General features: G+C 38.9%; 1 protein-coding gene across 1 annotated transcript; it reads left to right on the plus strand.

Annotated features, from left to right (window-relative positions):
• The first annotated feature begins 2,904 nt into the window (after nt 1-2,904).
• LOC114460089 (uncharacterized protein PFB0765w-like) lies at nt 2,905-5,270 on the plus strand. The gene is made up of 2 exons (XM_028442126.1): nt 2,905-5,062; nt 5,206-5,270. The coding sequence occupies exon 1, from the start codon at nt 2,963-2,965 to the stop codon at nt 4,805-4,807; it is 1,845 nt and encodes a 614-aa protein (XP_028297927.1). The 5' UTR covers nt 2,905-2,962; the 3' UTR covers nt 4,808-5,062; nt 5,206-5,270.
• The last annotated feature ends 9,495 nt before the right edge of the window (nt 5,271-14,765 follow it).

The raw sequence follows: 14,765 nt of genomic DNA on the forward strand, positions 1-14,765 counted from the left end.
TCCATTCTGATTGTATCATGGCAATAAACATCTTCTCAAAATGTACTTCTCCATTTTCATATCTATCTTGTGTGTGGGGGGAGAAATTCCATTCAGTGCAAAACCAAACCAGTAACTACTCAGATTGGGATTTCTTTTGTTATTCACACAAAAAACAATTTCCTTTTGTAGGACAATATCAAAGCATCAGGACCTAAGAATCTCTCTTCAGTGAATGGCTTAACAATGATGCCTGCACACAGTATGTTAGCACATAACATCAGGAACAAACCAAATAACCCACAATGCAACCACTCCAAATGTGGAACATGAGGAACGCATCAGAAAGGAGTATCTCTTCTTCCTGTCCTTCTCCCTCATGTTGACTCGAATGACATTAGGTGCCAGGACTTGTTTGTGCTGTAATGACAAGTAAGAGGGGACTGTTGTTTCCATGGAAACAGCCAAGGCTCAGTACATCATACCTCATTACTGTAGTCAAGTGGGAACATTTGGTCAAAAATTAAAATATCAAGGTGAAAAGAGAGGAGAAAAGTGTACTGTATGATTATTGTTCTGTAGTTATGATTACGGTTTTATAGTTGCACTATTGAAATGGTGGCCATTGTGATTTTTAGTAGCAGCAGTAGGTAACAGAACAGAAAGGCCTATTTGGTGACCTTGGTTTGACATGCTGAGTGTCATGTCAGTGAGAAAACAACGTGTGGAAAAAGAGGAGCAGTAGAACACAGCCTACATCTGTGTGTGTGTGTGTGTGTGTGTGTGTGTGTGTGTGTGTGTGTGTGTGTGTGTGTGTGTGTGTGTGTGTGTGTGTGTGTGTGTGTGTGTGTGTGTGTGTGTGTGTCTGGCTATGGTTTCAGTTTGGACCGTGGAGCAGAATGGAGATAGAAACTAATCACTGGTAAAAATCCCAGTAAAACTCCAGAAAACAATCACCAGTAATAAATAGTTGCTTCCTGGTAAAGACAGTAGCTCTAACAACAGGTAAAATGATAAACTGGTGATATTACAGCCTGTGAAGCAGTATGAAGACGCATTTACTCCACCTCTGGGTCCTAATGCCTGCCGCCCGTCAAGCCTGTTCCGTTTACCGTGTTTACCAAGGTCCGTGTGTGTTTAATAAGTCCATGTGTGTCCGTGTGAAAGTTTGCATGTTTATACCTCTCTCCATCCACTCTTTTCATTATATCCATGTCTTTTAAGGCTTTTATTACATAGTGTCGGCTGTCGTACGGGCCACCGCCATCTTGGATTATGTTGTCACCAGCGCGTCATCGCTGCAAGTTGCACTAGCGCAGAATGACCCAAATAACTGTAATAAGGTCTTATATTAGTCTATTTTTTCTTTAAAGTGGTGTTTTTTTGTGTCTTTAGACGCCAATTACATTTATGTATATAATATGTTCCCTACAACATAAACAGGTTCACAATATAATTATTTTTTTATAGTTTCTGTTTCCACTGTATCCAAAATAATAATAATAATTCTCAACAAGAACTATTGATTGATTTGTCACACGACTGTTCTAGGGTTTGAGTTTGTTTTATTTAGTTTCACATCTACCTGTAGCTCTTTGTTTTTTAGACTGATGACAACTTGTTTGTAGTTTTATTTCAGCAAGTTTTACTTTTACAGTAACAGTTGGAGACCTTTGTAATTGAATACCCTAGTTACATTACAGCAACCCAATTAAACTGTATCTACTAAGTGAATGAAAAAGCCTTTACACAGGCCATTTTTATTAAAACTAAAAAATTATCATGTGAACTCTGTGACCTGTTGACCTGCACAACTGAAAGAATCAGAATCGAGAATCATTATTTATTGGCAGAAATACTTTTAAACACTTGCTGTACATTCAGCTGACATGAAAATCTTGTTTTCAAATATGTAGAATAATTGTGAATTTATCAGTAGCAGTAGTAGTTTTAATATTTTAGTTAATTTTTTGCAGGCACCTTCTTTGTCCATCAAATGTATTTAAAATAAACAAAAATTAAAGAGAGAATGGTATTTAACTGTCGAACCTTGTCATAATTTTATTTATTTATATATATTTTTTTAAATTGAAACAAAAAATGTTTATGGTCTTGACTCGGTCTCGGCTCCCGGAAGTCTTGGTCTTGTCTTGGTCTCGATGCATTCTGGTCTCGGGCAAGTCTTGGTCTTGGATAGTGTGGTCTTGAACATAACACTACCTTATTGACCCACATTTGTTTTATACCCACTGCTGCTGTTTCATTTGTTTCAATGAATTGGTTGATTTGAGGAAATCTTAATTGCATTATTCTGTTTAAATGTCTTACTCCTTAGTTGAGTATTGCATGAACTTTACATTCCCATAAATATATCAAAATAAAAACAAAACATAACAATCAACACGCAGAACACATGTAAACAAAGATGGACATTGGCACATCAGTGACTCACATCAGGTCCAATCAGTGAGACTTGAGAGCTTTGCCAGTTTATCAGTGTGGGCGCGGCTGCTCAGAAGCCCCTCCCCCCTCTCTGGTCTAAACTATCTTCCTCTCTCTCACTGTATTTTTAGATACAAAATTATATATGTATACATACAGTATAGCTTATTAATATTACAATAGGATGTAGATGATATTATATACATACATCAGGTATTATTAATACATGTAATATATGACGACGGATATATTGTAAATAAAATAAATAATGAAATTAAAGGAAATCTTTTGAAAAAAAGGAAATCAGTGAAATAGAAATAATAATATTGAGAGTATTTCATATTAAACCCTAGTGGTTCCAAACAGCCAATCAGCATTCAGAATCTTGCACTGGGTTCTCTAACAATGACAAAACAAAGACGAAAGGCAATGATATCATGGGTCACAGTGGGTTCTTTTTTCTCCACATTCAGACTTCTACTGTTTGACAGACTGGACGCTTTTTGTTAAAGTTCACATATTTTGCTTCTGAAATTAAAAAATGGAGAAAACAAACATCACAGCACAGACAGAAGATTCTTCTGATGAATTATCTTGTTATGAGATCTCATCCAACGATGCCAATGAGGCTTCATTCCACCAGAACGGTAAAAAAAACCAAGCTTGGGAGAAGAAGGACTGTCATAGTTTTAATGAACCTGAAAATGATGCATCTAAGCCTCCTCAGAAGTGTAAGACAGAGGAACCAGCTGATCTGAATCAGTCTGCTGCTGCTCCAGGGGCTCTGAGTGAGACTCAACATGGTAAACACCATGGTTCAGATGACACATTTGGGTGGGTAGAAGAGAAAACACAGATGCTGAATCGGGAAAAAGAAATGGATTTCATCCTTCAGAAGAAGAACGATGAAATAGCAAATCTCCGTCTTTCACTGGATCAGGCACAACAGGAACAGAAGATGAAATTGGAAAAAAAGGACCTAATGTTGGAAATAAAGGAAGAGGAAATCTCCTACCTGTCATTATTACTGGATGAGTTTGAAACTGAATTAGACCTGAAAAGTAGTGAGTGGGAGGACAGCCTAGAACTTAATATGTGTGAGGTACGTGAGAAGGTCCAGGCTCAGAAGAAGCAGTTGGATGAAGAAAAGGCTGCTCTGTTGGACGTTACTAACGAGCTTCAGAACAAGGAACAAATGTTCTTAAAGCAGAAAACTGAGTATGAGAATAACATCTCCAACATGAATAGTGTTTTAAAACAGAACAATAATACAATAGATGAACAGCAAAAAACGATTTCACATTTGGAGACCACTCTGATAATGAAGGAGGATGACTTAAAAACCCGGACAGACCAATGGAACCAAATGGTGGCAGAGAATGAAAAAGCTGTGAAAGCAATCACGGAAATGGAAGCTCACAGCAGTAATGAGAACCAGTCCAAACAAACACTGGTCCAACTACAGACCGCCCTGGATGAAGCAGAGAAAAGACTTATGGAAATGGAAGAGGAGCGGTCCAACCACACCATTACGATGTCCATCATGAAGGCCACGCTCACTGAAACACAGGAAGCCTTCAACAACCTGCAAGCCAAATTTTGGGAGCAGAAGAAAGAGAAGGAAAAAAAGGACCTAATGTTGGAACTAAAGGAAGAGGATATCTCCGACCTGTCATTATTATTGGATGAGTTTGAAACTGAATTAGACCTGAAAAGTAGTCAGTGGGAGGACAGCCTAGAACTTAATATGCGTGAGGTACGTGAGAAGGTCCAGGCTCAGAAGAAGCAGTTGGATGAAGAAAAGGCTGCTCTGTTGGACGTTACTAACGAGCTTCAGAACAAGGAACAAATGTTCTTAAAGCAGAAAACTGAGTATGAGAATAACATCTCCAACATGAATAGTGTTTTAAAACAGAACAATAATACAAGAGATGAACAGCAAAAAACGATTTCACATTTGGAGACCACTCTGATAATGAAGGAGGATGACTTAAAAACCCGGACAGACCAGTGGAACCAAATGGTGGCGGAGAATGAAAAAGTTGTGAAAGCATTCACAGTTCACTGCAGTTATGAGAACCAGTCCAAACAAAAACTGGTCCAACTACAGACCGCCCTGGATGACGCAGAGAAAAGACTTATGGAAATGGAAGAGGAGCGGTCCAACCACACCATTACTATGTCCATTATGAAGGCCATGCTCACTGAAACACAGGAAGCCTTCAACAACCTGCAAGCCATATTTCAGGAGCAGAAGAAAGAGAAGGAGGAGAAGAAGAAGAAGAGGAAGGAGCAGAAGCAGAAGAAGAAAAAGAAGAAGGCAGCTTCTAAAGACAAGCCTTCAAAGAATTGGTTCAAAAACCTTTTCAGAACCAAAAGAAAATGAGGATGGTGCTGTGGATGGAGAAGGAGAAGGGGCAGAAGCAGGAGAATGAACAAAAGAAGGAGAAGGAGAAGGCAGCTTCTAAAGTCAAACCTTTAAGGGAATGGTTCAGAAACCTGTTAAGAACCAAAAGAATGAATCAGAAAGTCTCCACAACTTCCCTCATGGATTTGCCTATCCTACGTAAAGATTCAGCCCAACAACTCTACCCGTCTTCATTGGAGTCCCAGGAATCTGTGACATTGTTTGGGAACACAGGTAATTATCAAAGACCTTTTATTTCTCAACAATGACCGTGTTAGTGTTAGCCTTTGCTAAGCTACCCAGATTCAACTACGCTTGCACAAGTACACCAGATGAAGGCACTATGTTGATTTTGTTATGTGTGTTTATCATTCTAGATGCTCTTAAGGCTGACGGTCTGTGCACGTCCGTAATCACACTGCTTGTGGAACTCAGCACGACCAGAATATCAGCGCATGTTTGTGTCAAACTTACGTGTCCTGATGTCATTCCATTCATCTGAATTTGGACCGAGGACCTCCTGTGTGTGACTGAAGGGATGTTGTTGTTTTTCAATAAACATACGCTTATGTGTCCTCTTCATCATGCTGTTCAACTTGTGTTGTTGCTGTTAATAATCATGGACACATGACACCTTATTGTAGTGTTGTAGTAGTCCAGACCGGTCTTGGTCTCCAGACCAAATGTTAAAGGTCTTGGTCTCGTCTCGGACTCGGGATTATCCCTCAAGACCGTTCGAGACCAGCACTAATTCCTGCTATTTTTAAACTTTGTTATAATGTGATAATAACAAAAAGAAGAACGGGATAAAACAATCCTTTATTCATTCTTTAATCCACCCTGTATAATGACCACAACCTTCCTTAATGTGACTGAGTGATCATCATCAGCGTTACTGTAATCTGATTACTTTTCCCAATTAATGAGTAATAATGTAAGGAATTATAACTGAAGAAACAATAACTATATTACAGTTATTATCCCGTAAACAGGTTGTTACTAAATGAAACCGTCTTGCTATTGTTTGTTGGGCATCTCAGGTTACATCACACATTATGACCCAGTCGTCCACCATAGTTTCAAGCCAATGACGTAAGAGGAGCGACATCGTTGGTAAACAACACACACGAAAATGGAGCGTGAGAGAGACCATGTCCAAACAGCTTTTAATTCTTGGAAGTACCAACATCACTTAGAGTCTGACTCCGTAAAAGAAGACAAAAACATTAGCGTAGGCTGTGCACTCTGCGTGGGAAGAAAACATACCTAAGAATTCCACCTCAAATCTGAGCAAGTACTGAGCATTGAGAAAACCAAAGATCCCACTGCTGCTACAACATCCACTTCCACCATGCCAAATTCCGAGGGCCCATCTCCTGCTAAAGAGATGAAAATAGATTTAAGAGTGACAGTAGTTGATGCTGCTGAACTATTGAAGCTCGTCGGTCGCTATGTTGTTGAGGACATGTTGCCATATTCTACCGTAGACTCCGAATCATTCCGACGTATTGTAGAAAAAAATAAGATCAAAAACTGCATCAAGCTGCTACAGAGAAAGTCAGAAATACAAATTAATAGAAGAAATAGTTGTCTAATGTTGTTTAAATTTTGATGAAATGTGCAGTAAATAAGTTAAAAATTTAATAAAACGAGATTTAAAAAGGATTGGAGCCTCTAAATTGCCCATAGGAGTGTGTTCCTATGATGGACTGGAGCCCTGTCCAGGGTGTATCCCTGCCTAGCGCCCAGTGTGAGCCAAAGATAGGCACCAGCAGACCAACACGACACTGAAAACGAACAAAACGGTTCTGAAAATTGATGGATGGATGGATGGATGGAAGATTTAAAAAGAAACCGTTTCATTTTATTCAATTTTTAATGTGAAACATGCCAGAAGAATAGAATTAGTCTGAAAGGTCTACTGTTTAATATTTTTGTGCATCACATTTTGAAATGCAACTTCATTATATTAGGTAAAGTAATTAAAGTACCTAGTTACTTTTGAAAATAAGTAATCAGTAAAGTAACTGGATTATTTCCTTGGAGGAGAAATCACTAACTAATTACTATTCTAAATAACTTGCTCATCACAAAACAAAACTCAAAAATCCAATTGCTTGAATGTCCTTTAAGATACGATGCTATAGGATTAGATATTTAATGTAAAAATCTAATGAATCATAAAACTGGTGAAACAATCATTAAGGTTTTCATGGGATTAACAGACATCTCACTTGGTGAATTGAATGTTTGGTGAACTACACAGGATTCTAAGACAAATATGAAAAATGACTTTTTCTCATCTGTTTTCTTTTGGACTGATTTCATTTTTGTTCCACTTTGCAAAATCTTTTGATCTGAGCTAGGACATATCTCAAGCAACAATAACAAGATTTACTTCAGCTTGTTATTATTTTCACAAAAACCTGTGTTTGAATTATGAACAGTGTGAACAGGCAAATGTAAGAGGAAAACCCTTTCAGCTCACAGTTCTTTATGACTATAAATGATATTTAAAAAGCCATGAAGTGTAAATTAAATAGGAGTCTTGTTTTTGTGTGTGGAAAGAATCCTCAATCTTAATATTCATAGCGTGTACTGTGAATGCATATTATTAAATGAGTAGACGTAATTCACTCATTATTCAAAGACGGCCTTCAACCCTTTCAGATTTAATGAGATCATCTCAGGAAGACAATAGAGGGTGATGATCAAGTGCACCATTCATATTTCTATGTAATCAATGTTTAATATTTATAATTCACAACCTCTTCTTAAGTAGAAGCTTTTAATGTGAAGTTAAATACTCACTTGAGTTCCTCTTTAGCATTTTCAGCTTGCTCTCCAAGATGACATTTACTGACCTCCTGTAGAGAACAGAAGTGGGGCAAGCTGTTGCTTTGACTGGATCTGTTACAATCTGTGGTATATTTTCCTAGAGCAGTACCTGTAAAATTATTATATACATTAATGGCAAGTAGGATTCTGCTAACTGCCTGCTAATTAAAATATAATTATTACAGAGGTTTATGAGTCTTTATAGTCAAATTAAAAACATTTGGCAAGTCTACTTGACCTTTCTTTAAAAACTATTGACTTTAAATAATGACAGTGATGAGACATAATGGTTGGTATATAACTTTGTAATCTCAAAATATCAAATTCACTATTTTCAGTGGCATCTTGACATTCAGTGGTGTCCTACCTGACATAATCCTTTAACTAATATATCACCACTGCTGTGAATTGTGATTTTAAGAAAAAAAAATTCTCTTTTTTTATCTAAAAATTAAAAACCAAAACAAAAAAACAAGTGAGCATTAGTTGTCATACAACTACTGTTCCCTGTCCTAAACTATATAACCATGTGGAGAAAAATTAAACCCTGAGTTTTTGACTGACATTTAACGAGGCTGGAATTAAAAAAAGATCAATCTATGCTATGCTAACTACAAGCTCAATGCTAACAACACCACTGCTCTCACTTCTCTCAATCCAACCTACTCATCACAGTTTGCATTTTTACAGAAGGAGCGGGGCCAACAGCGGTGGTTTGTGACAAAGGAAGCCATGAAAACGTCGCAAACCACCATTCCCAGGCAAAAGCAAAACAATCGTAATAGCCGGGTTTTCACCTATAAAGGGCCGTCACCCTTAAATTTTTACGACAACATATGCCAAATTGAAATACTTAGACAAAAATGTCAAGAGCTCAACAAATATCAATCAACATCATTACTTCGTACCCGAATACATTGGTTTTCAGCAGAAAATAGTGGTTTGGGAGTTTAGTTAACCTTGCATAGAGCAGGATCAAGAAATAACACTCCATAGTGGCACAATGGCCGTTAATGTAACTGTAGTTATCAGCCAAGCCGGCGCGGGAGCACTTGGGAATGTTCAACTTCCTTCTTGAAAAAGTGACTAGGAATTAGAAGTTGAACAGACTAGTCGATTAGTCGATTAGTCGGCTTTTGTGTTGTCTCGCGACTCTGTCTAGTGACGTCGACTAGTCGCAGTACCTGACTTTTGCCCAAGATGGTGGTGCAACACAGCAAATGAGGGTCCTAATACCCCTCCACGGCAAGGAAGCACAACATACTACTGCTAATATACATGCTAACGCTAGTTGTAGTGATAACATGTCTGCGTATTAAGCAGATCTGGAAAACATCAGCAGCGCAAGACGGAGGCTCTGTTAGCAAGGAAAGACCACTGTTGTGGCAAAATCTGTGACCCGAAAAAATCTGGAACCGGAGGTGGCGACAGTTCCAACCTCGGCGGCTTCTCGGCGGACATTTACACCCCCTTAAACACATTTGTAATTCTTCTCCAGTCTGCATTTACTTCACCCACCAGAGCATCATGTTTAAGGGGGAGTAGATAGCTCCTTAATAGCTATGAAGAGGTTTAGTACTCTTCTTCTCTACCGCCGAGAAGCCGCAGTAGTCACAGATTTTTTCGGGTCACAAACTGTGACCTTCGGTGAAGGAAGCTGAAGCTACTGTAAAAACAGCGCAAACAAAGTCTAAACGCCCGGCTCCGAGAAAGCCTCGGGGATTAACAATTATCGTAGATTTACGGTAGGCAAAGCGGCAGTGTTCCTGGGTTTACTTAGCTTCTACAGCATGTCTCGTGTCCCAGGGGGTGGTGGTGTTGTGCCAAAGTCTGTGACCCGAAAAAATCTGTGACCGCTGTGGCTTCTCGGCTGCCACTCGGCTTGGCTTTGGCTCTTGGTGACGTTATCGACTAGTCTACGTCGACTTGACTAGTATGCACATAAAGTCGACCTTTGAAATGATGTAGTCGTTCAACCCCTACTAGGAAAACCACCTAAAGTCAGAGCTTCTATTCGCTAAAGTCAGCGATAAAGCCAAATATTATACCTGTCAGCCATGTTTGAGATTTTTCGACATGCTGCCACTGCACTCAGAGATCAGAATTGTGAAATTGAAAATGAATTGTAATGAATGTAAACGGCCAGATTGTCCTTGTGTGGGTGCAATCCTAAACTGCACCCAGTTTAAGATTGCACACTATGTGAAAATGCCAGCTTGTAGTCTCTGCCAGTCGGCTGTTATTGTGATTATAGTGATTATTAGGTACAATAAAACTCAACTATTTTTAAATGACTTTAGAATGCCTCAGGTGACACTAACTCGGATTCCGATTACAGTAGTTAGAGCAACCGTTTGTCCTTTATTTTAGCACTGCAATTTTACAGACTATAAGGCAGATGTGTTGGACTTGAGCAACACCAGACATTGGAAATAATGGGAAAATAACTATTAACAAATCCTAAAGCTATTCCTTCATATATGAATGCACTTCTGACAAATATAACCCAATGAACGACTACTGAAAGCCTTTATGCTATTTCCTTTAAAAAAAAAAAAAAGAAAACGGACCCAATGTGTGACTCAGTTTTAAATATTATGAAAAGTGTATTTTGGCATTAACAACACAAAGTATGTTTGATATAGTGTTTGACTGCAGTACAGTGTCTCGTCAACAGTGGTAGTTTGCTCTCCCTTTCACTGAGAGGAGCTCTCAGACTACCTGAATTTTGTCAGGCATTCATAGCACACCTGGTCTCCATTATCGGTCCATTTCACAGGCCCTAACTGGGCAGCCTGGGAACGGGCCTGGCTCTTTTATCTTCCCATCATTATAGCAGCCAGTCCAGGGTCACGGACGAGCCTGACAGGCATTCCAGCAGCAATGTATTACAACTGAATTTAGTTAAGGTTTAAAATTCAAAACTAAAGTCTGAGAAATATTAACAAGAACAAGTCCCTGAGTAATAATTGTATAGCGAGCTGAGATTTACATTTTTCCGTCAGCTAGGTGAAATATAATTCTGCATTTTAAAGTTTTGGATTGACTTCACAGACTCATGTCTCAACTCAAAATTGCTTGGCTTTCAATAAATTATCCTGCACTGAGACACTGTTATTTTACTTTTCGCTGGCCAACACTCATTAAATATAACAAAATAGTAGAATTTTTTTGCCAACAATTCTATGTAAAAGTAATGTTTATATGTGGTGGTATCATTAAGAGTGCTGGTTTAATTTGTTGGTATATCACTCCTAAATCTTGTCCGCAGAGGGACATTTTAGGACGGATCAAGAAGAAGCCAAATAGTTCCTTTCAGCTGTTTTTTCCAATCTGCTAAAGGGATTCAACAGACCACTTCACATAATCTGTGAAACACATTTAGGGAGAAAGGATACACGACCCGATGGCTGAGGGCTGACATGGTCCTCCCATTATCATTTTGCACATGAGAAAAAAACGAGGTGTGATAATTGATCTCTCATGTACTTCTGCGCACTCTCTCACGATACGATCAGTTCTGCTTTGTTTCAGAGGTTACCCAAAGCTTTTTTTCATGCATCATCACTTTAAGGTTATAGAAGTGACACTATGAGACAAAGCCCTTTGAAGTAAAGTGAAATTATCTGTTATTTCTTTACCCACAAATGATTTATTAAGGCCTGAAAGGGGGGGGGGGGGATGAGGAAAGGCAAAGGGCAGATGAAGGATAGAGAAGGACAAACACATTCCCAGCACATATTCTTTTTATTAAGTAGGGGTTGGGGCAGTGGGCATCATTCAATTACTGGCTGCCATCACATGCTAATATTCCTGCCTGTCAAGGCCCATTGTGGCTCAGTTTTGGCCAGAGTTCTTCTGATGGACCACATTTCCTATTAAACAGAACCAGAAGGTGCTGTGAAAATGGTGACACCTGATCCTCTGCTTACGAGATGGGAAACGCAACGACAAGATTGTGAGCCGGCCAAGACAACCGCCACACCTTCACAAACTTGAATCCCAGTGTTTGAGAATTTAGCAAGTTTATAGTGCCATGGATTTGAAGAGCTACTATGCTATGACATACAAAGTATTTATTCTTTCACAAGAAGCCAGAATTTAAGGGTATAGCATATGGTGAAACAAGTAGAAGACATGCATCTTTAAACTATCAATAAATATAATCTAAAATTAGGGTGCAGAAAAAGTAGTTTACTTGCATAACTGAACCACAAGATATCAGGTGATGTGGGTCAAAGCTTTGGTAAATGTTATAATGCCTTATTACAATTGTTGATGATCTCTAAGTAGGACTTTAGGTAGAGGAATTTAACCCACTTAAACACCTATCAGGTGCACCATGATTGTGTTTGAATGGCAACATAAAAAATAACTGAAAATTGTAAAAATTCTCAAAGATTATCATCTTCTGCACCTAGACTGGCTGTATTTCTATAAACATTGAGTTATTTTCTCTTTGTTTGCCTGCACCAACCTCAGTGTAATCTGTCAGCCTAAACTGAATTGAATGCAATTAATTTGCCTAGAACTAAAAAGATATAGCAGTTGCAAAAACGAAGAGTTATATGCTGGGGTAGAAATAACAGCAAGAGTTGCAGGTGTTTGATGACTCAGCTTGGTGGTGAAATCCTGCCTAACAATCGCAGTGATGTTATTTCAGCTGGCTGCATGGTTACAGTTAAACCTTGACCGAGGCAATCTAATGCTCATGTGCAAGGAAGCTCTGCTTAACTGTTTCACTGGCTTTGTTACAAACACAAACTGTATCTGCCAATGACACACTTGAAGGCCTTCTAGATTTTTATAGGATCCTAGAAAAACATTTCTTTGACCTTCCCTGTATTTAACCTGTGTCCGACTACGGGGTGGTTGAGCCTCATTCCAGAGGAAAAACCTGTTTTATTTCTGTGCAAAACCTTTGTGTTCAAAGATGACAAAGTATGATTTGACTAGATTGAATTGTAGAACAATGGACAGACAGGTCTAGGTTTAAATCTTTTACAGTGGCTTGCTAAAGTATTCATACCCCTCAAACCTTTCCACATTTTTTTCACATTACAACCACAAATATATATACAGGTATATATGCTATTGGGATTTAATATGATAGATCAACACAACATGCTTCATGAATGTAAAGGATATCTCAAAATTAAATTAAGTGCTTTTAGAAATCACCTGTGCAAGCTAACCTGAGTATAAATACTGCTGCTCCGTGAAGGCCTCAGACATTTACGTATTAGAGAATATTTGTGAACAAACAGCATTTTGAAGACCAAGGAACACAGCAGACAGGGACAAAGTTATGGAAAAGTTTAAAGCAGGGTTAAGTTATTTAAAAGATCCCAAGTTTTGGAAAACTCACAGTGTGCGTGCTAACCCTAACCCCCACCCTAAACCCTAACCCTGTGCAGTCCATCATCCAAAAATAGAAGGAGCAACACACAATTGCAAAACGACGACGACATGGCCATGCACCTAAACTGTCAAGCCGGGCAAGGGGAGCATTTATCAGAGAAGCAGCCAAAAGGCCCACAGTAATGCTGGAAGAACTATCAGTCATACACTCGACTAATCGGGCCTTTATGGTAGAGTTGCAAGAAGAAAGCTGCTGTTCAAAAGCCACAAGCATTGTTTTCAGTTTGACACTGTCTCCATGTTGAGAAAACAGCAAAGAGGTAGTTTTCATCAATTATGATGAAATTATTTTGTTGAAGCCCATTTTTTTCATGACGGTACGAAGATAGTGACCAGCTAAACATATTTTATGACTATGACATGACGATACCTTGTTGAGTTTTTGTTGACACGACAAGACTGGACGAAAATGTTAGTGGGTGGCCTGTCAGAAGTGGTGGAGGAAATTGGGGCAAAATATCGATGATGCAGAGAAGGAGAAGAGGATGGCCTATGTGGAGAGCCGAGTGGAGAAGCTAGAATTGTACGGCAGGATTATTGATATTATCGCTTGTCTCCACATACAACCCTGGTCCTACGTCAGAGTGGTAGCTATGGAGAATTCTGCAGCTGGACATTGTGGGCTGCTGAGACAGAGAAGACCTCACCAATCCAGCAGCTGTCCTCATCAGGTTTTTCAACAGAAAACATAGGATCAAGCTGCTTAAACAGGGGAAAAGTTTAAAGGCTCCAATGTTTTTGTGAATAAGCCTCGGGCAGAGGCTTTGTTAACAATGCACCTCATATAAAGGAAATATATACTTGCTATGACGCACGTTAAGTTTAGCAAAGGCCCCAATAGACTTAATCAAGGGCACATTAAATACTTTAACAAAAAAGATTTGAGCAAAAATGATAAAAATGGATCTCAGGATGATAGCATCTTGAGCATGGCTGTAGAATCAGAGTCAGCGATATTTTGATGGAGCTGTCCTTGACTCTTGTGGAACAAATGGCAGTCTCTGGTATATGAAAGGCTTTTTGGGACATAAAAAGTTTGACTTGACTGGATGAGCAAATGATTTAAAGAAGCTGTCTACTGCACCTCAGCCAGAAAGGACTAAGTTAGGGAGGTGCATTTGAAATGATAATCAAATATGGAGCCAAAGATTGGCGAGGTGGCCCCATTACCTTTAGGGCAAACAGAGAATAGACTTTGGTGCTTACATTGCCCAGGGCCTATGGTCCACCCGGGCGCTAACCTAATTTTACTCTCCGTGACAGGCCCATTTCAAGGCAGCAGCTGAGTGTGAGTGCCATCTGGATTAGGCCTGTGAAGGAAATGGCCTTGCTTTTCACACTGATCGAGTTAGGGTAATTTTTATTCATTCGGGATGTTCCCTTGCATGTTCATTGGCTCAACATGGCCAATGAGTCTTACCAGTTGCTTGCCACAGGGTGTCTACTTTGAACTATCTGTAAAAGTTTTTTTTCCCTCTTTTGATTTTAAATATTGTTTTAATCATTTAAACTACCAAGATTTCTGATCATCTGTTTTGTAAAATCCATTTGAAAAGACTAAAAGGTGTTAAATTGTGTCATGTATGTTGGTTTTTGAATTATGCTAAAATCTTTTCAATGTGACTTGGTGAGTATTTTTCTCTTGGATTTGAGAAGGGCATTTAAATTTGTTGAGGCT

This window comes from Gouania willdenowi, chromosome 3 (assembly GCF_900634775.1).
Source record: "Gouania willdenowi chromosome 3, fGouWil2.1, whole genome shotgun sequence".
Classification (NCBI taxonomy): Eukaryota; Metazoa; Chordata; class Actinopteri; order Blenniiformes; family Gobiesocidae; genus Gouania; species Gouania willdenowi.